This window comes from Polypterus senegalus, chromosome 17, assembly GCF_016835505.1.
Source record: "Polypterus senegalus isolate Bchr_013 chromosome 17, ASM1683550v1, whole genome shotgun sequence".
Taxonomy (NCBI): domain Eukaryota; kingdom Metazoa; phylum Chordata; class Cladistia; order Polypteriformes; family Polypteridae; genus Polypterus; species Polypterus senegalus.
This window is the reverse complement of record NC_053170.1, coordinates 14,976,588-15,002,607: the sequence shown is the minus strand read 5'-3', so window position 1 is coordinate 15,002,607 and position 26,020 is coordinate 14,976,588. Positions and strand designations below refer to the sequence as shown.

Sequence of the window (26,020 nt, the reverse complement as noted above, 5' to 3'; positions counted from 1 at the left end):
AGAACAAGCAGCGACGAGCACCTGTTGGGCTCACATGCGCCCCCTTCAGGGCGGCACGGCACTGTCCGCTCACTTTGTGCCTTTTCACTGCGGTTTTATGTCCGATCAGCATGACTAAATATGTCACACACATTCATTAAAGCTATTAGAAAGTCAGGGTGTATAATAAACTGTAGTGTTCTCTAGATTGAAGTAGCGACACACTCAGAATAACGTTTCGAATGCTGTTTATTTTGAACCCTGTTTAAACCAACTCTCCATACAGCGTGCCTTCTAAACCACACCCCTCCCTCCGGCAGTCATACGTCTCAAAAGACGCAGACCATAGCAATCAACACCCGAACATAAAGCTATGGACAAAAGCATCATTGAACATTCATATACTGTACAACATAAACGAGTCTGCAAGCCTTATATTAGCGTCATACAGAAAGACAGCAACAGGCACGCGACAATCTCATGCATCAACCAGGCGTGTGAGGGAGAGCGCAGTTCTCGTCGCTACCGCACCTCTTGTTTCTCCCCAGTGTTTGAACAGGAAATGCGCCAATTCAGCGATTATAAAAGTGACTATAAAAATGATCGAAATTATTGGAATCACACAGAAAACAAATTTATAGCACAGACCAGTGGACACATTTATGTTATCATTTTTACTTTTCATGATGGAGCCTCACCTGCCTCCCCTGACCACAGGTCCCTGATTTCTGTTTCATCTTCACTTATCTCCGGCATTACCTGCTCTGTTGCTTGTTTTTCATCTGCAGGGAATATTCAGACCCCTTCACTTTTTGCACCCTTTATTTTGCTATAGATTTCATTTGAAATGGATAAATTTGCCATTTTTGCCTTACAAGCTACGCTTAACAACCCATAATGACAAAAGTGAACACACATTTCCAGAAAGGTTTTCAAATTTATTAAAACTTCAAAACTGAAGTCTTTGATTCCTATAAGAATCCAGACCCTTAGCTCTGGCATTCCAGATTGTGCTCAGGTTTATCTGTTTGCTGTATTTCACTTTGAGATCTTTGTGGAGCTGGGCTGAAGTCCACCTGCAGCAAACTGAATTGACTGGACAGTTCAGCAAGGCACATGTGTACCTGATTATAGAAGGTCCCACAATTCACCCTGCACGTCCGGACAAAAACCAAGCCTTAAAGACCAAAGAACTCTCTGCAATGTAGATCACTGTGATCAAGCTGTGCATGTTGATCAGGACAAGGGGGTCAAAGCATTTCTGCAACATTGGGTGTTCCCAGGAGTGCAATGACCCCAATATTTGTGAAATGGAAGAGGTTTGGAACCACCAGGACTCTTTCAAGAAGCTGGCCGTCAGGCCAAACTGAGTAATCAGACAAGAAGGACCCTGGATACGGAGGCGACCAAGAACCCAGTGGACACTCAAACACAGCTTTAGAAATCCTCAGCTGAGACGGAGAAACATGTTGGATGGACGACCGTCTCAGTAGCACTCCATCCATCAGGCATTTGTGGCAGAATGGCTGGACAGAAGAGACTCTTGAGTAAAAGGCTTATAAGCAATTTGTGACACTTTGAGAGTTCCCAAGAGCACAGTGGCCTCGATATTTGTGAAATGGAAGAAGTTTGGAGCAACTAAGACTCTTCCTAGAGTTGGCCATCCTCCCGCACTGAGTGACCGGGCAAGAAGGAGCTTGGCCAGGGAGGTGACCCAGAAGCTAATGGTTACTCTAATGGGGCTTCAGGAGATGGGATAACCTGTTGGAAGGACAACTCTCGGCAGCACTTCATCAATCAGATGTTTATGGTAGCTTGTCCAGACCAACAACAACAACATTTATTTCTATAGCACATTTTATACAAATAATGCAGCTGAAAGTGCTTTACATGATGAAGAAAGAGAAATAAATGAGAATTTAAAAAAGGGAACACTAATTAACATAGAATAAAAGTAAGGCCTGATGGCCAGGGAGGACAGAAAAAACAAAACAAAAAAAAAACTCCAGACGGCTGGAGAAAAAATAAAATCTGCAGGGGTTCTGAGGCCACGAGACCACCCAGCCCCCTCTAGGCATTCTAGCTAACATAAATAATCAGTCCTGGGTTGGGCAGTGCCAGTCTTGGAGGGTGTCTGCAGGTTTTTGTTCCAACCTCAGTTATTGCTGATGAAGCACTTATTGCTCAGGTGACATTTTGATGCTTCATTTTAGTGGTCTCGCTTGTTAAGGTTCCCCACCCTTAATTGCTTATTTCAGTCTTAAAGAGCTGCATTCACTGTTTTTAATGGATCCTTATCAGCAATAAGATGCGCATGACAAAGGAGCCAGCAGTTCTCCACCTTACCTGTGTGTGTGTTCATCATGCACTATTTAGTTTAATAAAACACTTAAGAGAAAAATTTGACAGACCGAAAAATATCTGTTTAAGACTTCAAGTCATTTGGATGATATCCTTGGAAGGGAAAAAATCTACGATATAAGAACCTTACATTGCAGACTAACAAGCTATAAAATTAAATAAGGCCTGAGATTGGCAAGGATTGGTTTCTAATTAAGCAATTGGGTTGGGAAGAAAACCTGCAGCCACTGCGGCCCTCCAGGACCGACACTGCCCACCCCTGGTCTAAACAGAAGCCACTCTTGAGCGAAAGGCATATGACAGTTTTAAGGACTCTCAGAGCAGGAGCAAGAAGATCCTCTGGTCTAATGAGACAACAATTGAACTCTTTGGGCAGAACTCCAAGCACTGTGTTTGGCAAAGACCAAGCACTGCCCATCACCTACCTAATACCATCCCTACAGTGAAGGATGGTGGTGGTGGCATCATACAATGCTGGGTGCTGGGACAGGGGCACTGGTCAGAATTAAGGGAAGGATGAATAAAGCAAATACAGAGAGGACATGTCATTTTCTAACCCGCTTAATCCTGTCCAGGGTTGCATGTGGTGCTGGAGCCTATCAAAGCTGGCATACAGGGCAAGGCAGGAACAAGACGTAGACAGGACTCCAGTCCATGACAGGGCAAACACACACACTGGCCAACTTAGTATCACCAATCCACCTAACTGTGGGAGGAAACCCACGTGGACTTGGGAAGAACATGCAAACTCCATGCAGGGAGGACCCTGGTCTCCTCACTGCGAGTGAGCAGCTCTATCACTGTCCCACCATGCGGCCCATACAGAGAAGTCCTTGAAGAAAACCTGCTCCAGAGTGCATGTGACCTTAGCCGGCGGGACCGTCAGCCAAGACAACACTGGAGTGTCTTCAGGGACAAGTCTCTGTGTGCCCTTGAGTGCTCCGTTGAAAGCCCAGACTTAAACCCCATAGAACATCAGTGGAGAGACCTAAAGACGGTGGTTTACAGACTCTTCCCATCCAGTCTAATGGAGCATGAGAGGATCTGCCAGGTAGAATAGGATAAACTGCCCAAATCCAGGTGTGCAAAGCCTGTAGAGGCTTACCCAAGACGACTTAAACTGGAATTACTACCACAGGGGCTTCTATAAAGTACTGAATTAGGGATCGGAAGAGTTAAATAAATGAGAGCTTTCAGGTTTTCATTTTTAATAAATGTACCTTTTTAAAACATGTCTTCACTTTCTCATTGTAAGAGCCATTTCCTAGTTACATAAGATTCATAAATGTTTTACTAAATAGCCATGCATACTCTATGGGAGGTTCCTATAACCCCCATAAGTAGAGTTGAATTGGGATATTCTAGCCATTTCTAACAGCTCTGACTAAACATTACTCTCAGTTAGTGATCAGCCTTGCCATGTGTAAGGTGTAGAGGGCACGTGGTTTTAAACCGCACCTACGTGCCTTTTGAGTGGGTGAAGTAACGTGTAGGACAACGCACTTATTTAAGTGCTGGGCCGTACGCTTAAAACATATAGAAGAAGAACTTAAGAACTTTTAGGTACATAAATAACTAAAGTTTCTCAAGAAAAGCTAAGTTTTGAGAAGATATATTTTTTCCTTTTTTTGCCTTTTATTCTACGTGTGTAACAACTTCTTTCTTTATTCTTGTGTGGATTATTTACCTTTAATTTTCACTAAATATTTTTAAAACTAACTTTTGGACTGAGAGATTTCTTTCGGCACGCGTTTTACCCGTGTTTGAACTCGCCTTATGCTTCTGTGGCTGCACTCATTAAGGATTATTATGTGTGGCTTAATGGGCAAAAATGGCAAATTTGTCCAATTCAAATGAAATCAAAATCATAATAAGCTGTGCAGAAAGTGAAAGGGTCTGAATACTTTCTGAGTCCACTACGGTTAACAAATTAAAACTTACTTTGGCTCACACTGAGGACCCGCTTTTCTTGAGAGTTCCTGTTAAATGTAATTGTGACATTTCATTGTTTCATTTCATTGTCTAAGGGACATCAGACATTTTCAGTCTAATGCAGAAGGCCATGATGTGCTTGCTGCTGTCTCCAAACAGTGATGAAAATTGAGATTCTCTTACCTGTGAGCTGGTGCGATTGCACTGGTGTGTATCTGCAAACCAGTCTTCCCCAGTAGCACACTGGTCAATGTCAAAGCTTTGCAAGTTTACATCAATTCGAATCACTCCTCTAGAGAGAAAGAGAGAGCGAGAGAGACTCAAGTAAGTCATTGTTGTCTGTTGACAAACAGGTACGATCGCTCTAATACACATTTCCATAGAAAGAAGATAACAACACATGAAATATTCAGCATTACTAGTATACTAAATAATGTAAAAATAGAAGGTAACCGTCATATGCCGTAATCTAACACATTAGACTATGGCTGAGAAAGTGAATAGTCCTCTTGCCCCACAGCACGGGTTCAATTGCTGGTGTGGCTGCTGACAGTAAGGTAGTTGCAAAACTTCATGGCGTGTTACAAATCCTGCCTTGGTATTCCACTCAGAATGTGACTGCTGCGAAATGTTAGCTTCAGGCTCCAAGAATCAGCTCATCCCAAAACTCAACATTGGGCTTCGGCCAACACAGACTAGGAAGGGAGAAAAGCCTACAGAATCCTCAGAGTCCGACACAGGCAGGAAGAGAACCGGCAAACTCTGAGACCAAACAAACAAAACCAGAGCTTCTTTATACTTCGGAAATGTATTAAACAAATTAGATAGATAGATAGATAGATAGATAGATAGATAGATAGATAGATAGATAGATAGATAGATAGATAGATAGATAGATAGATAGATAGATAGATAGATAGATAGATAGATAGATAGATAGATAGAACTTTATTTTTCTCCAGGGGGAATTTTGGCTTTTTACATGAGTTCTTTGAATAAATAAATACATAAATATATAGATAAGTAAATAAATAAATATACACACACAAAAGAAACAAGGAAATCCAAATGGCAAAAAGGCAAACCAGAGCCAAGTATTCCAGCCCATAATTCAGAAATCTTAATCTATAAAAACAAATCTATCTATCTATCTATCTATCTATCTATCTATCTATCTATCTATCTATCTATCTATCTATCTATCTATCTATCTATCTATCTATCTATCTATCTATCTATCTATCCTATCTATTATCCTATCTATCTATCTATCTATCTATCTATCTATCTATCTATCTATCTATCTATCTATCATATAGTACCTTTCTCGACTCTTCAAAGTTTTAATTAAAAGTTTATTGAAACTCGAATTCATGTACCACAAGCTAACGAACAATTTAGAAATGTTCAGTGACATGTGAAGGACACGATAGGTACTGTGTGCTGTGGAAGGGGGCGAATTGGTGCTCAACTGGGAATGAAAAGTAGTGGTGGGCATCAACATGTTTTTTATTAATGTGTGGAGTAGGAGGAGTGTAAAGGGAGAGTAGAGGTGATTGTCTGATAAAAACCTTTTTGTTTTATCTTGAATATTGGGATTGTTTGTCTTATGATTGTTGTGGACTATGCAGTGTTTTTACACAGCCCTGCTGGATACCTTGGGGACCACCGGGAGTCTCTGTAGGGTGGCTCATGGGCTCTTGTGTGCCCTATAACCCAGGAGTACATCACGGTCATGTGACAGGAAGGAATGACGTGCTCCCGGGTTGAAGAAAAGGACTGTTTGCCCTGACCCAGAAGGAATAAGGAACTGTGGACTGTTGGGACAGGAACACCTCTGGGCCAGGGGCTATAAAAGGACGGTGCCTCAGTCCAGATACTGAGCTGAGCTGGGTGGAAGGGTGGCAACGCGTCTGGGAACTGGAGGATTGTATTATTGTGTTTATTGGCGATAATTTATGAGTATAGTGGTGGAGAGTGTGCTTTGTGCACTGTGGCAACAAAATAAAGTCAACTGTTGGACGTTTACCTGGTGTCTGGAGTCGTGGACAGGGGTTCAAGGGAGCGAGAGCGCCCCCTATCTACCACACTGTGTATATTGTTAATGTTCATAATAAAGATCATTTTAAAAATAAAGTATCTATCCATCTATCTATCTATGTATTATATAGTGCCTTTCATTATCTATCTATCTATCTATCTATCTATCTATCTATCTATCTATCTATCTATCTATCTATCTATCTATCTATCTATCTATCTATCTATCTATCTATCTGTAAGTTAAAGTCAATCCTTTACTTCTCTTTTCTGTGTGAAAGAATGACATTGTGCAAGAAGGAGCTGCTTTGGCAGGATGGATTAGAGTTTTCGCTGATCCATCCATCCCTGCTGCAAACCCTTTTACCAGGGCGGGGGTGGGGGGTGCCTGGAGCCAATCCCACCAAGCAGGCAAGCAAACAAAGGGCCCCCACTTTGATTGTGTAATCATACTCTCCCCACACCAGGGCTAATTTAGCATCATCAGATCAGCTAACCTGCACATCTTTGGACGGTGAAAGGAAGCCCCTGTGGACGCACATTGAGACTTCATGTAGGGAGCACCCAGGGTGTGACACCTGGACTTGTTACTATGAGACTGTAGTGCTTACCACATATTCGTTGATAATTAAAACATTAACTGTAGCCTTGAAAATTGAGACAGTGACCTAGAGCATTCATTGGAAGGGGTGTCATGCCCCCTGTGCACCTTTTCATGTTGCTACAATCGTGTCCTAAACAGGGTTAGCCATCATATCCATAGAGTGACATTATCAGACGCTTCTTTCCCAGGAGGAGTAGCTGTGGTTTGAGAAAATCTGGTCGTTTTGCGCCTAATGTGCTCCACACAGCTCACCTTTACTGCTTCCAGGTTTGACCTACAAAGCAGGCCGTCCATTAGTTACATATTCAAATTATATGAGCAGCACAGGCAGTTGACAATTCTCTAAGGATTAAAGAGAAAGTGCTGAGAGCTTAGGTCTGCACATCTGGATCCCGCAAGCCAAATTTCCTAATAACCAGTTCATGGCCAGACGCTGCTAAAACAAGAGTGCAGCCCCAGCAGTTAATCCCCGAAGGCAGTCAGCGGTGATTCCTTTTCATAATTTCATGTGCACCCCCACTTCGCCGGAGCACTTCCAGTAAGCTATGATAATTTGTGCGACAGCAATAGCAATTAACCCCATAAAAGGGTCAGGCCATCGCAGCCGGTGTAAATGTCAGAGTGGCGCAGATCACCAAAGGGTCTCCGCATTGTGCTAAACGATAAAAACAACAGCTGAACAGGAGCCGCTCAGACTGGGGGGGCTTAACGCCGCTGTTTGTAAAGACACACATACAGTGCCCTCTATAATGTTTGGGACAGAGGACACATTGTTCCTTGACTGACCCCTCTGCTGCACAGTTTCAAATTACAATTTGGGCAATTCAGACGTTAAAGTGCACACTGCAGACTTTCATCCAGTCAGTCATCATCCAACCCGCTATATCCTATCTAACACAGGGTCACGGGGGTCCGCTGGAGCCACTCCCAGCCATTTCAGGGGATTTGCAGACAAACACTCTTTCTATGTGATCTCCCCATTTTAGAGCACCATAACGTCTGGGACAATTGGCGTCGTGGGTGTTTGTGATTCCTCAGGTGGGGTTCATGGCTTCATCAGATCCCTTGGCCTGCGTCTACTCTTTGCAGCCTGTAGTTGTTCAACATGAGGACGAGGGCTATGCCATTGAAACTCAACGCAGCCATCATGAGGCTGAAAAACAAGAATGAAACTTTTGGAGACATCGGTGAAACCTTAGGATGACCGAAATCAACTGTCTGGAATATCATGAAGAAGAAAGAACACACTGCTGAGCTTTTAGAACTAAGATCCTGGATTGCTGACAAGTTTCTTGCTCTTAATCACAATAAAAGGGACGTGCTGATAGCTGGTCCTTCAACCAAAGCTCACATTGGCTTTGAGCTCCTCGGCTCTCCCGCTGACTTTTGCAAATGTCAAGTCCGTAATCTCGGTGTCATTTTTGACAGTAACCGCTCTTTTGAGAAACAGATTAACTCTGCAGTCAAGAGATGCTTTTTGCAGCTTCATCTTTTAGCTCGAGTCACACCTTTTTTATCTCCTAGGAATCTTGAGAAAGCTACTCCTGCTTTTATCTTTTCTCGGCTCCATTACGGTGACTCATTGTATTCCAGGATCAGCAAATCCCGGATATGCAGGCTGAAGTTGGTCCAGTTTGCTGCTGCCCGTTTTTTTGTCAGGGCAAGAAAGTTTGATTCTGTTTCTCCAATGTTAGCTTCTTTACACTGGCTGCCCGTTAGTTTCAGAACTGACTTTAAAATTTTGCTGCAGATAATCTAGATAGATAGATAGATAGATAGATAGATAGATAGATAGATAGATAGATAGATAGATAGATACTTTATTAATCCCAAAGGGAAATTCACATACTCCAGCAGCAGCATACTGATAAAGAACATTATTAAATTATTAAAGTGATAACAATGCAGGTATAACAGACAATAACTTTGCATAATGTTAACGTTTATCAAGGGGGTGGATTTGAGGAGTCGCATAGTGTGGGGTCTCCTCAGTCTGTCAGTGGAGCAGGACGGTGACAGCAGTCTGTCTGTCACTGAAGCTGCTCCTCTGTCTGGAGATGATCCTGTTCAGTGGATGCAGTGGATTCTTCATGATTGACAGGAGTCTGCTCAGCGCCCGTCGCTCTGCCACGGATGTCAAACTGTCCAGCTCCGTGCCTACAATAGAGCCTGCCTTCCTCACCAGTTTGTCCAGGCGTGAGGCGTCTTTCATCTTTAAGCTGCCTCCCCAGCACACCACCGTGTAGAAGAGGGCACTCGCCACAACCGTCTAGTAGAACATCTGCAGCTTCTTATTACAGATGTTGAAGGACGCCAGCCTTCTAAGGAAGTATAGTCGGCTCTGTCCTCTCTTGCACAGAGCATCAGTATTGGCAGTCCAGTCCAGTTTATCATCCAGCTGCACTCCCAGGTATTTATAGGTCTGCACTGTCTGCACACAGTCAGTCACCTCTGATGATCACGGGGTCCATGAGGGGCCTGGGCCTCCTAAAATCCACCACCAGCTCCTTGGTTTTGCTGGTGTTCAGTTGTAGGTGGTTTGAGTCGCACCATTTAACAAAGTCCTTGATAAGGTTCCTATACTCCTCCTCCTGCCCACTCCTGATGCAGCCCATGATAGCAGTGTCGTCAGCGAACTGTTGCACGTGGCAGGACTCCAAGTTGTATTGGAGGTCCGATGTATGTTGGCTGAACAGGACTGGAGAAAGTACAGTCCCCTGTGGCGCTCCTGTGCTGCTGACCACAATGTCAGACCTGCAGTTCCCGAGACGCACATACTGAGGTCTGTCTGTAAGATAGTCCACAATCCATGCCACCAGGTGTGAATCTACTCCCATCTCAGTCAGCTTGTCTCTAAGGAGCAGAGGTTGGATGGTGTTGAAGGTGCTAGAGAAGTCCAGAAACATAATTCTTACAGCACCACTGCCTCTGTCCAAGTGGGAGAGGGACCTATAGATGGCCTCTTACTCCTGTGAAATTAACTAAAGCCTATTCAAACTGTGCCCGTTTATGCTGGAGGCAGGTGGCAAAAATGGTACTCTGATACATATGTGGTGGTCTTGTAAATCAATTTATCGTTTTTGGCTGGCAGTTCACAAATTTCACTCATAATCTTTAAAACTGAATATTAAATGAACTCCTCAGTTGGCTTTGCTTGGATTGGGGATAGACAGCCATCAAGCAAATTGTCACATTTTTATTTTACAGTACTAGGAGGCTTTGCCCCCCGTTCACTTCGCTCGCCAACCCCCGGGCGGGTGCTACGCACTAGCCACTTCACGGCTCTGCCGCTCTCGTATGGGGAAGTGGATGTACAAATTAAACAGATTGTTATTTTCAAGGGAATTGTTACATATGCGTACTAGAACTCACTATTTTACATTACAGTGAGTAATTAACCATAGCAGAAAAGAGTAAAACGTAATAAACTGAAAGTAAATTATGTTTCATGTTGCGTTATGAGTTATTCATTGTGTTATATGATTTCTTTCTGTTTGGCTTTGAAATTAACACACAAATACTTTTTAAACTTACACTTTTACTGTAAAAACAATTTTTGAATGAACTTTTTGTCAATAGTGCATTGAATTTTGATTTCGTGTTTGGACTAACATCGTGAAAACCCAACGTATAACTGCCCGTAAGTGAATTTCGTTTCTTTCTCTCTATTAAATAAAATGACTTTTTCGAATGTTTGTCCCTGTGATTTGTTAAATGTCAAAGCAAAAGCTATTCTAACGTGAAACTGTAAACGTTTTAATACGAATGGCTTATCAAGATCTCCTTTGGTGTCTAATGTTATCCCCTGAAGATGTGCTACATTACCTTTCTTGTCGCCTGTTAAAATTTTACATGTCATTGCCGTGTAACCGATCGACAATTTTCATGTTAATTCGTTTGACTTCATCGTTTCTCGGTGCTAGGATTGCCCGTGTTCTCATTTCTTCTGAAATTCTTCAGTAAGATTTGGACATAATACGTCTTCTTTTATTGGGAACTTAAAGTGAAGAAAGCATAAAAATTTATAAGCTGAGAATGTAGGAACTGTGTCTGTCAAAAGCATTCACACGAATGACAGGTGAGAGGACTCTGGGGTTGGGCTGTAAACCGGAAATGGTTGAGAGGAGGGCGGGACTTGAAAACATCTCTTGGCCAAAGTCTCGTCTCAAGATTTTCTTTTATAATAGAGAGACGTTATTTGCATCAAGACTGATTATAGCTCGACATTGGAAATCATCGATTGCCTTAAAAATATCTGACGTCTTGGAAGAAATAGACCCCTTTGCTTCTTTTGAAAAAATCACTGCAATTAAAAATCATACCTTCCCCAAATATGAAAAAGCTTGGGTTATACTGGTGTGAAGGCACATCTCTTCTCTATATATATGACATCCTACGCCTAAAAGTGCAACGATTTTATATGGCGGTTTTATGTCATTTTTTTGTCACGTTTTAAATCGGGCTTATTTTAAAATCTACATATATATATATGTTTGGTATCATTCTTTTCAGAATTTATCAGACTTTAATGTGATGTTGTTAGATTTTCAGCTTCTTATTCTGTTTTTAAATTCTAAAGTAAAAAATATGAAGCAAGACGAGACTTTGTGCCAAGAGATATAACCACGGCCGGGGCTGGAAATAAAAGACAAAGAGTAGGAGAGCTGCTGTACAGGCTTTTAAACATTCGAAATGCCATGCAAGATGCAGATCACACGGCACGGCCACAGCAGCAAGCCAGCAGCTGATCGAGCAAAGAGGAGGTAAAAAAAAAAACACAACTGTATTTGTCTCCCATTGTATCACCGTTTAAGGGGGGGTTTCGGTGGAGCGACCGCGTCTCCTTGGGGTGTGTTCAGCCCCCCATTTCACAACATGAAGTGGTTGGCATGTAGCGCCGGCTGTTTGTCAAGCAAAGCGAGCAGGAGTGGAAGCCCAAAGTATTAAATAAAGATGTTACTTTAATTAGGTACTGTAAGCTAAACTTTATGATTGTACACATTAACAAGTATTCAGTGGGACTGAAGGGGTGAGGCTACCCCCCTTTTTTTCTCCTATTCTTTTGTTGTTCCTTTGCTACCGTAACTGTATGTGTTAATAGTAATGAAGAGTTTTCTCTTTTGGTTCACAGTTCACCATGTAATTTCCATGTATTAACTCTCCCTTTAATGAATGTTTTCGGTAACATTGATAAATAGAGATAATCGCAGTGTTGTGTGATTATGTCATTTCTAATGTTACAGTGTTGTTTTCCTCTGTACATTGGATTGCCTTCCCTTTAATGTAGTGAGAAGTCAAGCAAAAGGAGCCCTTTTATTGGCTAACTAAAGAGATTACAACATGCAAGCTTTTGAGACAACCCAGGCCCCTTCTTCAGGCGAGATGTCATACGGAAACTGGAGTTCCCTGTGTTTAAATACACACTAGGACAGACACGACATTGGAAAACCTTTAACTGAGGCATCTTAAATGTAAAAAAATAACAGACCTCTTCAGGCTAAGATTCATTAAGCAAGAGAGGAGAACAATGAATAGGCGAGATCTTTGGATAAGATAACTGTCCAACAAAGTCTTTCAAAGTTTCTGATGAGTTTTTCAATACAATTACCATATTTACTCATTGTGCCAGATGGCAGAGGACCCTACCCGGCCGGGATGCCTGGATGGTCCACGAGAGGGACGATACCTCCCCTGGGCCTGGGATCTGCTTAGGTGCCACTGGAACAGAGCTGGGAAGCTCATCCCTGTGGGAGGACGTGGCCACCGCCAGGGGGTGCCCGGACGTATATGGGAGCCTGGATGGCAGCACTTCCGCCACACCAGGAAGTGCTGCCAGAAGAAATCCAAGGGGCACCCGGTGTGCTTCCGGGTGCTTTCCTGACACTTCCACCACACCAGAAAGTGTCGTCAGACGGAGCACCTGGAGCCCATCCGGGTCATTATAAAAGGGGCCGCCTCCCTCCAGTAGACGAGCTGGGGTTGGGAGGAAGGAGACGGAGATTGTGAGGAGGGGAATGGAGGTCAGAGGAAGAGAGAATGAAAAAGAAAGACAGAGAGACAGTTGCTGGTGACAAGGCATTGTGGTCCTGTGAAGAAAATAAAAGTGTCTGTTTTGGACATTCTGGTGTCTGTCTAGCTGTCTGACTTGAAACCCGAAAAATCGATCATAAAATCTGACCCTGACTTATACGCTCTGTTCAAAAATACGACACTTAATTTTTAATCTTCTTGCCTCCTCCAATCTGGTTTCTCGGTGCTAGGATTGCCCGTGTTCTCATTTCTTCTGAAATTCTTCAATAAGATTTGGACATAATACGTCTTCTTTTATTGGGAACTTAAAGTGAAGAAAGCATAAAAATTTATAAGCTGAGAATGCAGGAACTGTGTCTGTCAAAAGCATTCACATGAATGACAGGTGAGAGGACTCTGGGGTTGGGCTGTAAACCGGAAATGGTTGAGAGGAGGGCGGGACTTGAAAACATCTCTTGGCCAAAGTCTCGTCTCAAGATTTTCTTTTATAATAGAGAGACGTTATTTGCATCAAGACTGATTATAGCTCGACATTGGAAATCATCGATTGCCTTAAAAATATCTGACGTCTTGGAAGAAATATTCCCCTTTGCTTCTTTTGAAAAAATCACTGCAATTAAAAATCATACCTTCCCCAAATATGAAAAAGCTTGGGTTATACTGGTGTGAAGGCACATCTCTACTCTATATATATGACATCCTACGCCTAAAAGTGCAACGATTTTATATGACGTTTTTATGTCGTTTTTTTGTCACGTTTTAAATCAGGCTTATTTTAAAATCTACATATATATGTTTGGTATCATTCTTTTCAGAATTTATCATAAATATCATATCATATCATAAAATCTGACCCTGACTTATACGCTCCGTTCAAAAATACGACACTTAATTTTTAATCTTCTTGCCTCCTCCAATCTCTCTCAGTTTCTCAGACACATTGAATTTTGTTGCAGCAGCGCAGTTAGCAATTTCTTTCGCCATGTCAACGACTTTTGATTTCAAACCAGCTTCATATTTTCTTCTGATCAAACACTCCATTGTAGATAAGGGATGCTCTTATGATAAAGGGGTATGAGGGTGTGAGATACAAAAAACAAGCCAGGAGCAAACCCAGGGTAGGGCACCAGCCCACCGCAGGGTACACAACAACAACAACATTTATTTCTATAGCACATTTTCATACAAATGCAGCTCAAAGTGCTTTACATGATGAAGAAAGAAAAAAGACAAATAAGAATGAAAATCAGAGAACACTAATTAACATAGAATAAGAGTAAGGCCCGATGGCCAGGGAGGGCAAAAAAAAACTCCAGACGGCTGGAGAAAAAAATAAAATCTGCAGGGGTTCCAAGGCCATGAGACCACCCAGGCCCCTCTAGGCATTCTACCTGACATCAATGACCTCAGTCAGTCCTCATGGTTTTCAGGGTTCTCATGGAAGGACTTGATTATGACGGCCACGTAAACTTCTGGCCTTTAATCCATCAAAGTAGGAACATCACGGTGCTTTGATCAGGTGGTGGTGGCGCAGGTCGCCACCACAGAAATCCGGGAAAAGATCAGACACACACACCAGGGACAATTTTAGATCGCCAATGCACCTAACCTGCATGTTTTTGGACTGTGGGAGGAAACCCACGCAGACACGGGGAGAACATGCAAACTCCACACAGGGAGGACCTGGGAAGTGAACCCAAATCTCCTTACTGTGAGGCAGCAGCGCTACCCACTGCACCACCAGGCTGCCCCTGAAATTGCTGATTTTTTCTTTTCTAAGAGCACTGGTCAAATGTTTTGGGGGCCTGAGCAGATCGACATTCCTGAGACCTTCACCATTTTTTTATTCTCTGATATTGTATGATGGACACCAGCTGTTTGGGCTCATTTTGTATCTCATTATTGTTTGGCTGCTATTTAAGGAAAAAGACAGAGTATTCTTTTTAACTTTGAATGTGAAGCACATTTTGGCCAGATGTAGGCTGAAGCCAGCCATTCAAGTAGAAGTGAGGCTGCCTTTTGTGTGCACCTTTTCTGGGCAGGCTGGTGGGATTCTGGCCTGCGTCTCTGGGTATTTTTGAAGGCCACGCACCACTTTTGGCCACATGTGAGATAAAATTATAACAGACATGACTGCAAAAGGTGCTTGGGACCGTGGATGTTACTTTCATATATACTGCGTGTGTTGAGTATCTGTGCAGGGCTGTGAGTGAACCTTATATAAAGAGGTTTTTTATGAAAATACATTGAATTAAATGCTAAACTGAGTGCAGTGGTGGTGAAGCTTCATCATTGGGATTCCCTACTTCAGTGCCTTGATTGTGGAGTTTGCAAGTTCTTCATTTCTAACCTTAGTCTCTGATTTCCACTGCCAGCCCGCACTGGTGCGGTCAGATCAGCTGCAGTCCTGACTGGCCCTCCCGTAAGTCTGAATGTGTGCACATCCGAGCATTCTGGGTGTGTACCCAGGCACCCTGATGGCAAAGGGCCTTTTCATCTTGCCCTCCCATTGTTCAATGAACCAATGAAAGCACAACAAGCTCCATTTTGATGATACGATTGAGTGTCCTCATGCTAAAATAAAAACTGTGATCACCTCTCTGTTAAGACACTCTGTTCACTAAATCATCCAGGGGCCTATGGGGGTCTTAATCTGGCTTTGTGTCAATCTACATTGGCTCCTGGATTATGTTGTAACTCCCAACAACATTCTATTAGAAAACACAGATTTAGAAAATGGATGGATGAATGTGAAAAAGACAGAAAGCCAATGCTATGCAGCCAGCATTGGGGTTATAATGATGTAACAAGTATGGACACCAGCAGTCTGCTCATAGTTTATAAGGCAATACAGGCTTTGGAGATAGCAGTGTGACAATCCAATCAAGATGAAGAAGAAGAAAAAGAGTGTCTGATTTGTTGTGAATTGAGATCAATACTCAATCTCCGTAGATCTCAAGCGCTTTGACATATCAAAAGGAAAGGTGTGACCCAGATTCCCCAGTTGCTATTAGACACAAGCCTTTTATAGCCGACGAATTTCAACCAAGGATTTACTTCATAGAAAGTTTAATTAATGCAGATTATCCATCCCATAAAAAAAAGAGACAGATTGACGAGACAGGATGCCACTGTGATTGAGTGACCAGTCTGTCGCTGCCTATTCAAGATAAATACAGCAGAAGAGGGAGACATATAATGAGGTATCGCCCCAGTGTCCTCTTTTCCTGGGGCAGCGGGGACTTTGGCCTGCCCACGTTGCTGTCGCCACTTCACGGATGCCTGCCAGATGTGTGGAAGGTTGAAATGCCAGTCGCAGTCAAGAAAAAAATCACAGCCAAACTGGGCTGAATGTCAGGGAAAAAAAATGCCGTCGGTGGCTTTATTTTAATAGGATTGGAGGGTGATGAGGATGCAGAAAGCTGCTTTCACTGACAGAACCTGATGAACGCCTTGGAGCTGGGCAGGTTTAAATCCCTGGTAAATTTTACTCATCTCTTGTAATGCAGTGAGGATTTAGCACAGCCACTCGGTGGGAGGCTGGAGGTCAACGGCCTGCCCTCTCCTTCTGTTGGGGAAGCCTCTTAAACTAGCAATGTTTCAACCTCTTTTTGTGCCACAGTCTGTTTGTGCCACCCTTACACTGGCACAAAGTTCTTCACTGAATTGTTCACATATTTTATATATAGAACATACAAACTATATTTTGTTATGGTCTTTAATTTTCATAAATCTATTATATCTGGGGTTTTCATATTTTATCAGAACTAGGGGGCTTTGCCCCCTGCTTGCTTCGCTCGTCTCTGCCACTCACGTTGTGAAGGGGGTGGGCTGAGCGCAGGCTAAGGAGATGCAGTCGGATCAGCTGCTGTCCTGCTGCTGGCGCGCTGCGTGTTCTGCTTGTCGCACTGCACATCAATTATTTAAAAGCCTGTACAGCAGCTGTCCTTTTGTCTCACAGCCTTGTCTTGTGGGACGTTAAAGTGTCTTCCGAGAAAATCACATCTCGACCCAAGATTTTTTTTATTATAATAGATTGTGGCAGTAGGGGGCGCTAGTGCTCCCTGGAACCCTCAGGTATAACTCCAGACACCAGGTAAAAGTCCAAGACTTTTTATTTTCTTTTAATACAGTGCACCAAGCACCTTCCACACTACTCATTAATTATAAACCAACACAACACTATAATCACTCCTCCACCTCCCAGCACATCTTGCTGTCTGGACTGAGGCACCGCCCTTTTATAGCCCCTGACCCGGAGGTGTTCCTGTCCTAACAGTCCACAGTTCCTTTTTCCTGCCAGATAGATAGATAGATAGATAGATAGATAGATAGATAGATAGATAGATAGATAGATAGATAGATAGATAGATAGATAGATAGATAGATAGATAGATAGAGATACTTTATTAATCCCAAGGGGAAATTCACATACTCCAGCAGCAGCATACTGATAAAAAACAATATTAAGTTAAAGAGTGATAACAATGAAGGTATAACAGACAATAACTTTGAATAATGTTAACGTTTACCCCCCCCGGTGGAATTGAAGAGTCACATAGTGTGGGGTCTCCTCAGTCTGTCAGTGGAGCAGGACGGTGACAGCAGTCTGTCGCTGATGCTCCTCCTCTGTCTTGAGATGATCCTGTTCAGTGGATGCAGTGGATTCTCCATGATTGACAGGAGTCTGCTCAGCTCCCGTCGCTCTGCCACGGATGTCAAACTGTCCAGCTCCGTGCCTACAATAGAGCCTGCCTTCCTCACCAGTTTGTGCAGGTGTGTGGTGTCCCTCTTCTTTATGCTGCCTCCCCAGCACACCACTGCGTAGAAGAGGGCGCTCACCACAACCATCTGATAGAACATCTGCAGCATCTTATTGCAGATGTTGAAAGACGCCAGTCTTCTAAGGGAAATTCTAAGGGAATTTGGGAATTTCCCAGGTGCGTAGCAACTTCCTAAAAACATGTGTCCTAGGCTAGAAAAACGCTTAGCTGTGAATGGGCCCTTAAACTGTATTTCATGAACGCTTGGTCTTAAAAGTAGCACAATGGAGACAATGCTGTGTGGTTGCTCTGCTGAACCAACATCACCAATGCATCAAATTAGAAAACGGCGGCAGCACTCCAAGACTGTTAACGTGGTATCTCAAGCAGGGTTGAGGTGATGATCTGCCAGAGCTCTCAAGCAACTTGAGCATCAGTATCCATCAGAAAATAATGCAGGACTAAAGCAAAAGGACAAAAAAAATGAAAAAAAGAAAATAAATAAACAACACGTGAAATAAATTGAATGCAGCAAAGCGTTTCACTCCACAGCTCCCGACAGAGCATTCGCATCGCATTTCCCAGCCTGACGTCTTCTGTTTTGTCTTTAATTGGCCTGGACTCGATGTGTCGTCGTAATGGAGCAGAAGCAGCAGTGCAGCGCAAACAGCCCCCAGTAACGTGCTTACTGCTGCGGTTAAACCCTGTTATTAAATCCAATTTTTAATTGCTAACTGTCCGCTGTTTCAATTTCACCCAATTAGAGTGTGCTTAATTTGCACCTGGATGTTTTTCATAGTAGCTGAGTTGGCAGCAGAGTGTGAGGCAAGAGAGTCGACATGAAGGAGCCTGAGCAGATAGCGGGGAGACGTTATTATAAAGCAACTGCATGTGATCCAGGAAATCGGTGGAGAGGATGTCTAGACGGAGAGGAAGCCTGACTGGCGTTTATTCATTTATTTGACTTCTTCTGGTGTTGCTTGTGTAAAGTGCCCTGTAATGGTGCTTGACGTGAAAGGCATGATGTAAAACAAAGCGCCACATATTTTTAGTAATCTTTATTGATATGCCAGTTTATTATTATTTTTATTATAGATGGCAAAGGGCCCTGTACATGAAGAGTCCTGGATAAAGAGCCCCTTTTGAATGGCATCATTATCGGTGGCCTTTTTTGGAATGAGAATTCTGCTGAGGGACACATGAACCTTGGAGGGAGAAACAGTCTGAGTTGGTGGAGAGGGGAGGCCTACCTGTTATGCTGTGCAGAGGCTGTGTACGTGTGAGTGTGCGTGAGAGAGACACAGAAAGAGATGATCGAGCACTTAGACAGCAGGACTTACGAGACCCGTTCCTCTGCTTAAACCTGCAGGCCCGGTTACGTCAGGAAGGATCCTGACTTGGATTGGTTGATGAAGTTGTGGGAAGGGAGTGCAGATGGTGCTGCCTCTGAACCCACAGGCGGCACAGGAAATGTGGTGTGACAGTGCCTGTTAGCTCCACACTACCAGCTCCTTCCGGGGAGCCTCTTGAACCCGCTAACGCCGATAACATACCTGAGGGATGAGCCTAGCAAAGGGGGACAATCACACATAGCAAGGGGTAGGTGCAAAGTGATTAAGTGCTGCTATTAAAAGAAAATCAATCAAAACAAACAGTGCTCACTTCTTTAAATCAATCATCCATAAAAACAGTGACAGTCTGTGAGTTTAAAATCCAGATGAAAATGAGATTAAGACCAGCAGCCATCATATTCTGTCGGACGAGCCCAGCACCACTCCATTGTCATCTCCCCAGTTCACCCAACGTTCACTGAGCCAGCGAAGACATAAGCAGCCAAGGTCCTAACTACCCAACTCCTCCCCTCGTAGCTGCCTCCAACCGGCTCTGGCCAGACCGCTCAGGGTCAGTTGTCCTCCCGTCTTCCTTCTCACACCCTTGGTGTACCTCATATCCCTGCCACCTCAATCGTTCCCTCTCCTTAACAATTAATCAGCGGGGACGATACGACCCTACAGTGCCGAAACCTTCGCTCCTTCACAGGCCTTTGACTGCACTACCTCACACCCAACACTGCCTGGCTCGTCCTGCCTCTCTCCACGATGATGTTGTTCTCACGGCTCTCTCTCATTGTCTCGTTCTTTTCCTACCCACTCTAACCCACGCAGGCCCCTTTTAAACTGACCCTTCTAATGGGGCACAGGTGGGCAGGGGGCACTCCCTCCGAGGAAGTGAAGACGCACCTGCCATTCGCTCTCAGGCAGGCAATGCCCAAGTCTATCCCTGCAGATTAAATGTTTTTGCACACCCAACCACTCCCAATTACAGCCTGCACTTTGTGGGATGTGATTACCTATTTAAAATTAGCACAGTGCCACGGACCACTTATGACAGGTGGGAGATGTGGCAGCATCTGTGCCATTGTGCTGCCCAGAAACAAAACTGTCTTTTGGAAATTCAACATGGATAAACACAACCCATGATGAGACAAAATGACTTACAGTGATCCCCCGCTGCGTCGCGGTTTAGCTATTGCGCCCCTGCTATATCGTGGAAAAATTCAATAAGTACATCCTACCTGTAGTGTACTTTGCAGCCAATTCATAACAAAGCATATGGTTTTCAGCAGTCACTACGGTAGACAAAGAGTTTCGCGTTTCAGTACCCACACTGCAAAAAAAATTATGTTAAATTTATGGTAAAGTACTGGCAGCTAGGTTGCCAAAATTTTACTGTAATAAATAAGGTGACAATATTTTTAGGTCTACGATATAACTTTGTAGTAAAAACTGTTTTTCTTTGCAACACATTCCAACAGAAGGAAACGTTTAACCATAACCAGAAATTCATGTACAGTACACCCCCAAAATTCAGGGGGGTTACGTTCCTAGAGCACCCACGAATTGTGAAAAACCGCGACTTTTGGATGTGGTTACAAAATGCCTTTTAAATGCCTGGTTTTATAGTTTAAACCATTGTCAGGCAACCGGTGCGCTAGGGGCGGCGTCAAAACTTTTGTAAAATATTTAAAATTGCTAGTGTTTTTGAACTTTTGGTTGATTAAAAAGATAATGTTTAAAAAAATATATTTTATGTTGGAAAAACAGATAACGGAACACTTACGGAAATGAAGTCTAAGAAACGCGAGAGACTTCAAATGATCGACAAGGGAATGTGCGTCTGTCTTTTGAAAATCGATCCTCGCATCATTCTCATATGTGCTGAAAAACAATCTCAACGTTCACATTAATTAAATTTAAGATTTATCCTTTGATTCATTTAATAATAAAATGTCTTTCAAACTTGTAAAATTAACTGTTTTTATTGGCGATTGTCAATAGATGGTGTCGTCACGACTTTATTTATGGGCAGTCCCTCAGGTGCGCCGCGAAAGAACATTTTTGGACTTAGTGCGCCGCAACTCAAAAAAGGTTGCTTTTCACTGGTTTAAACCCTAAATACAGTATGCCCCCAAAGCACTTTAATTTCGTTGCAACCTCAGCTTAATACATTACCTAGAATCAGAATGTAAAGGTAAACCCGTATACTGTACAGTACTGTACTGCTGTGTCTCCCACAGTGCTAGAATGTAAAACACCAATGTTACCGCTATACGTACTGTAATTCATGCAAGCACATTTTCTTTGGTATGTGCTGCTGTTTTCTTTGTTATAAGTAGAGTAAATATATAATAATTTGATTTAATTAAAATGCAGTAAAATGTACGGGTACTCACCAATGATGAATGATATTGATGATGATGATGAAGGAGCTGTGCAGTGCGATGCAGAGGATTTAAAACTCCTCGGGTGGCGTCTCTTCTTCAGGCGCTTCAGGAGGAGTCGTATCTTTGGACGGGACTTCTTCTGGTGGGGTTTCATGCTGGCTTTTCTTTATAGGTTTCAGGAACATTGTGATGGGAAGCTGCTACATTGTCTCCTGTAGCGAACTGCTGGTACAATTTCTGTGCTTTCTCACGGATGATGTTACCGTCCAAGGGGATGTTCTTCTTCCTGCAGTCGGTGATCCACAATGCCAAGGCAGATTCCATTCTGATGATATTTTTATTCCTTACGGTCGTTACCTTTTTGGCACTATCACAGAAACGTACAGATACGGTACTCCAGATCGCTGCTTTGTTCTTCTTTATGCAGCGTGCGGTGCTTTCATTAATGCCATAGTGGTGCGCTACTGCAGCATAACTTTTTTGTTCCTGGAGCAAATCCAGTAGTTCAACCTTCTCCTGGAGTGTTTTAAACTTCTTCTGGTCAAAAGCCTTAGAAGGTGCAGGGCGATTCGGTGACATCTTGCGCGTTTAAGAATAACAAAACATTAACAAAATGGAAAACACGAGGACACTCAGCTGGAGACACGTCACAGGGCTGCAGTCAATCAGCAGCAAGGAGAAATGAATGAATAACGCTCTTGGTTTGGCTACTTTCACCATCCCAAACTGCTTTTCCCTCAGTGGTTGTTTCCTGTTCTTCCTACAGCACAGTATTGCCATGAAAAAGCCATAAAAATTGCGGAGGATATTTGCGCTTTCTGCTAACGATTAATAGTTAGATTCTAAGGAAATATCTGCGAACAACTGAGTCCGCGAACCCTGAACCGCGACTTTGCTTTGCTGGGGTCTACTGTATTGTAATTAATATGCCAATCGATAAACCATTAGAAAGTATTGTCAGGGTCAAACCCCAGTACACAGCTTGCATCAGTAAAGTAACAACAACCAGTAGCAAACATGTACCATTTAATGATACACATTGAAAACAATTCAATGTTTTAGGAAGTTACAGTACATTGTCTGGTGGAGAAATCAAGTTTGTTTTTGTGGTGTTTAGTGTCCTACAGGTGTGCCAGCTTATTGAATACAACCCACCAGAAATCAGCTTCCATAACCTCAAAAAACCTTCAGCACGCAGGGAACAATAAGTCTGCTAACTTTATTTAAGTTTCTCTCCCTGATGTTCAAAGGTAGGCGGGTCACCAGGAACAATATGGTAAAAGGGGGCGTGTCCTTATGCAAATATCGTAACTTCGGTGTTACTGAAGCAGCGCTTTACTGTTTTACATTTTACAGTTGTTTACCTTCATTATTTAACAGTTTCACATGTTAAAATTAACAGATTTTTTCAGTGTAATTGTAATGCATCAGTAAACAGTATTTATCACATTTTGAAGGTAGAAAAACTTGGCTGTAAAAAATAACGAAATGTATTGTTTAAGATGTGCAGGTAATTTTCAGTAGAACATAAGGTAACTTTCCTTTTTTTCAGAAAAGGTCTTTTACTTTCACCATTTACAGTACTTTTACAGTTAAATTTACTGACATTTTTTACAGTGCAGATGATTTCTTACAAGGCCCGTTATTGGCTGAAAGAGGAGACTCAACCAATCAGAGCAGGATTTTCATTCTCTTGGGCTCTGATTGGCTGCTGCTAACATGGTGTAATCTCACAAGAACAGAGCGATTTTATATTTCATCTTCTTATACAGGGTGGCCCACCACTACCGAGACGACTCCCATCTCGTCTGCCACCACTTAGGTGGCTGCGGTCGTGTCTCCTGCCTTGTTTCCTTGCTGTCTGACCCCTGGAAACCACTTTTGTGGTGGCAGTGTACTGAAGTGGTCAGTGTGTACCAGTGCAGCTGAAATGAATGACATGCGGTATTCATTGCAAGAAAGAATTGCAATAGTGGAAGCGTACTGTGCATCCGGAAAGTATTCACAGCACATCACTTTTTCCACATTTTGTTATATTACAGCCTTATTCCAAAATGGATTCAATTCATTTTTTTCCTCAGAATTCTACACACAACACCCCATAAGGACAACGTGAAAAAAGTTTACTTGAGGTTTTTGCAAATTTATTAAAAATAAAAAAAAGGAGAAAGCACATGTACAGAAGTATTCACAGCCTTTACCATGAATCTCCAAATTGAGCTCAGGTGCATCCTGTTTCCCCTGATCATCCTTGAGATGTTTCTGCAGCTTCATTGGAGTCCACCTGTGGTAAATTCAGTTGATGTGACATGATTTGGAAAGGCACACACCTGTCTATGGAAGGTCCCACAGTTGACAGTTCATGTCAGAGCACAAACCAAGCATGAAGTCAAAGGAATTGTCTGTAGACCTCTGAGACAGGATTGTCTCGAGGCACAAATCTGGGGAAGGTTACAGAAAAATTTCTGCTGCTTTGAAGGTCCCATTGAGCACAATGGCCTCCATCATCCGTAAGTGGAAGAAGTTCAAACCACCAGGACTCTTCCTAGAGCTGGCCGCCATCTAAACTGAGCATGGGGAGAAGGGCCTTAGTCAGGAGGTGACCAAGAACCCGATGGTCACTCTGTCAGAGCTCCAGAGGTCCTCTGTGGAGAGAGGAGAACCTTCCAGAAGGACAACCATCTCTGCAGCAATCCACCAATCAGGCCTGTATGGTAGAGTGGCCAGACGGAAGCCACTCCTTAGTAAAAGGCACATGGCAGTCTGCCTGGAGTTTGCCAAAAGGCACCTGAAGGACTCTCAGACCATGAGAAACAAAATTCTCTGGTCTGATGAGACAAAGATTGAACTCTTTGGTGTGAATGCCAGGCGTCACGTTTGGAGGAAACCAGGCACCGCTCATCACCAGGCCAATACCATCCCTACAGTGAAGCATGGTGGTGGCAGCATCATGCTGTGGGGATGTTTTTCAGTGGCAGGAACTGGGAGACTAGTCAGGATAAAGGGAAAGATGACTGCAGCAATGTACAGAGACATCCTGGATGAAAACCTGCTCCAGAGCGCTCTTGACCTCAGACTGGGGCGACGGTTCATCTTTCAGCAGGACAACGACCCTAAGCACACAGCCAAGATATCAAAGGAGTGGCTTCAGGACAACTCTGTGAATGTCCTGAGTGGCCCAGCCAGAGCCCAGACTTGAATCCGATTGAACATCTCTGGAGAGATCTTAAAATGGCTGTGCACCGACACTTCCCATCCAACCTGATGGAGCTTGAGAGGTGCTGCAAAGAGGAATGGGCGAAACTGGCCAAGGATAGGTGTGCCAAGCTTGTGGCATCATATTCAAAAAGACTTGAGGCTGTAATTGCTGCCAAAGGTGCATCGACAAAGTATTGAGCAAAGGCTGTGAATACTTATGTACATGTGATTTCTCAGTTTTTATTTTTAATAAATTTGCAAAACCTCAAGTAAACTTTTTTCATGTTGTCATTATGGGGTGTTGTGTGTAGAATTCTGAGGAAAAAAATTAATTTAATGCATTTTGGAATAAGGCTGTAACGTAACAAAATGTGGAAAAACTGATGTGCTGTGAATACTTTCCGGATGCCCTGTACGTGCGGAGGTTCCATCAAAGAAGCAAGGTTCACTGATCAGTTTCCTCACCGTAGAGAGCCAGTAAAACAAGCATCCAGAAGTTAGTGAAAAAGTGGCGCACAACGGGTTCTGTTTGTAATCTCAAGAAGCTGAACATTGAAAATGCGATACAGAGAATCGATCCCATGACATTGCAAAGAGTGAGCACAGGCAGGCTGAATCGGGCACAGAGATGTATTGACGCACAAGGTGATCACTTTCAGCATCTTCTGTACATGTGAGTACCCGATTGGATCATTTCTCAATTCTTCGTGCACTGCAGTCGTCTCGGTGGTGGCGGGCCACTTTTTCGTGGGTCACCCTTTATTTATCTTTTGTATTCTGTGTTGTCCTTACTATGAAGACAAATTTCTTGCACACATTAGTGCGCCTGGCCAATGAAGTGAATTCGGATTCTGATTCTTTCTTGAGTTTTTTTTTTTTTGGTACAATTGTGCAGGTGACTTGGGTGATTTGTTTTCTCCAAGTCATCATGTCAAATATTCAAGAGACATTGACGATAGCATATTTCAACAACTGCGGTGGGCTGGCGCCCTGCCCGGGGTTTGTTTCCTGCCTTGCGACCTGTGTTGGCTGGGATTGGCTCCAGCAGACCCCCGTGACCCTGTAGTCAAGATTTAGCAGGTTGGATGATGGATGGATGGATATTTCAACAATGACGCACTTGCTCATACAGAGTTGGTTCCCTGTGGACAGGCTGTTAATCATTACATTGAACGGCTGAGGCGTCTACAGGAATACATGAGGAGAGAAGTGACGCACCCAAAGCTGGATTTTGCACCATCAGAATGCTCCTGTACACAAGTGTTTTGTCAGTCAAGGAGTTTTTGACCAAAAACAATGTGGTTGTTGCTTCACCCCAATCCCCCCCAGAATTCACCTGATCCTACTCCCTGTGACTTCCCAAAATGCTGTATAACTGAGACTAAAGGG

The 26,020-nt window shown here is 43.2% G+C and overlaps 1 protein-coding gene across 1 annotated transcript in view; it reads right to left on the bottom strand.

The window, feature by feature from the left end:
• Positions 1-26,020, bottom strand: part of LOC120517847 (probable G-protein coupled receptor 158) — a 95,942-nt gene that overhangs the window by 43,918 nt on the left and 26,004 nt on the right. The window contains exon 2 of the mRNA XM_039740349.1: positions 4,456-4,564. Coding sequence (XP_039596283.1) covers positions 4,456-4,564 — 109 coding nt within the window. The remainder of the gene's footprint in view (positions 1-4,455; positions 4,565-26,020) is intronic.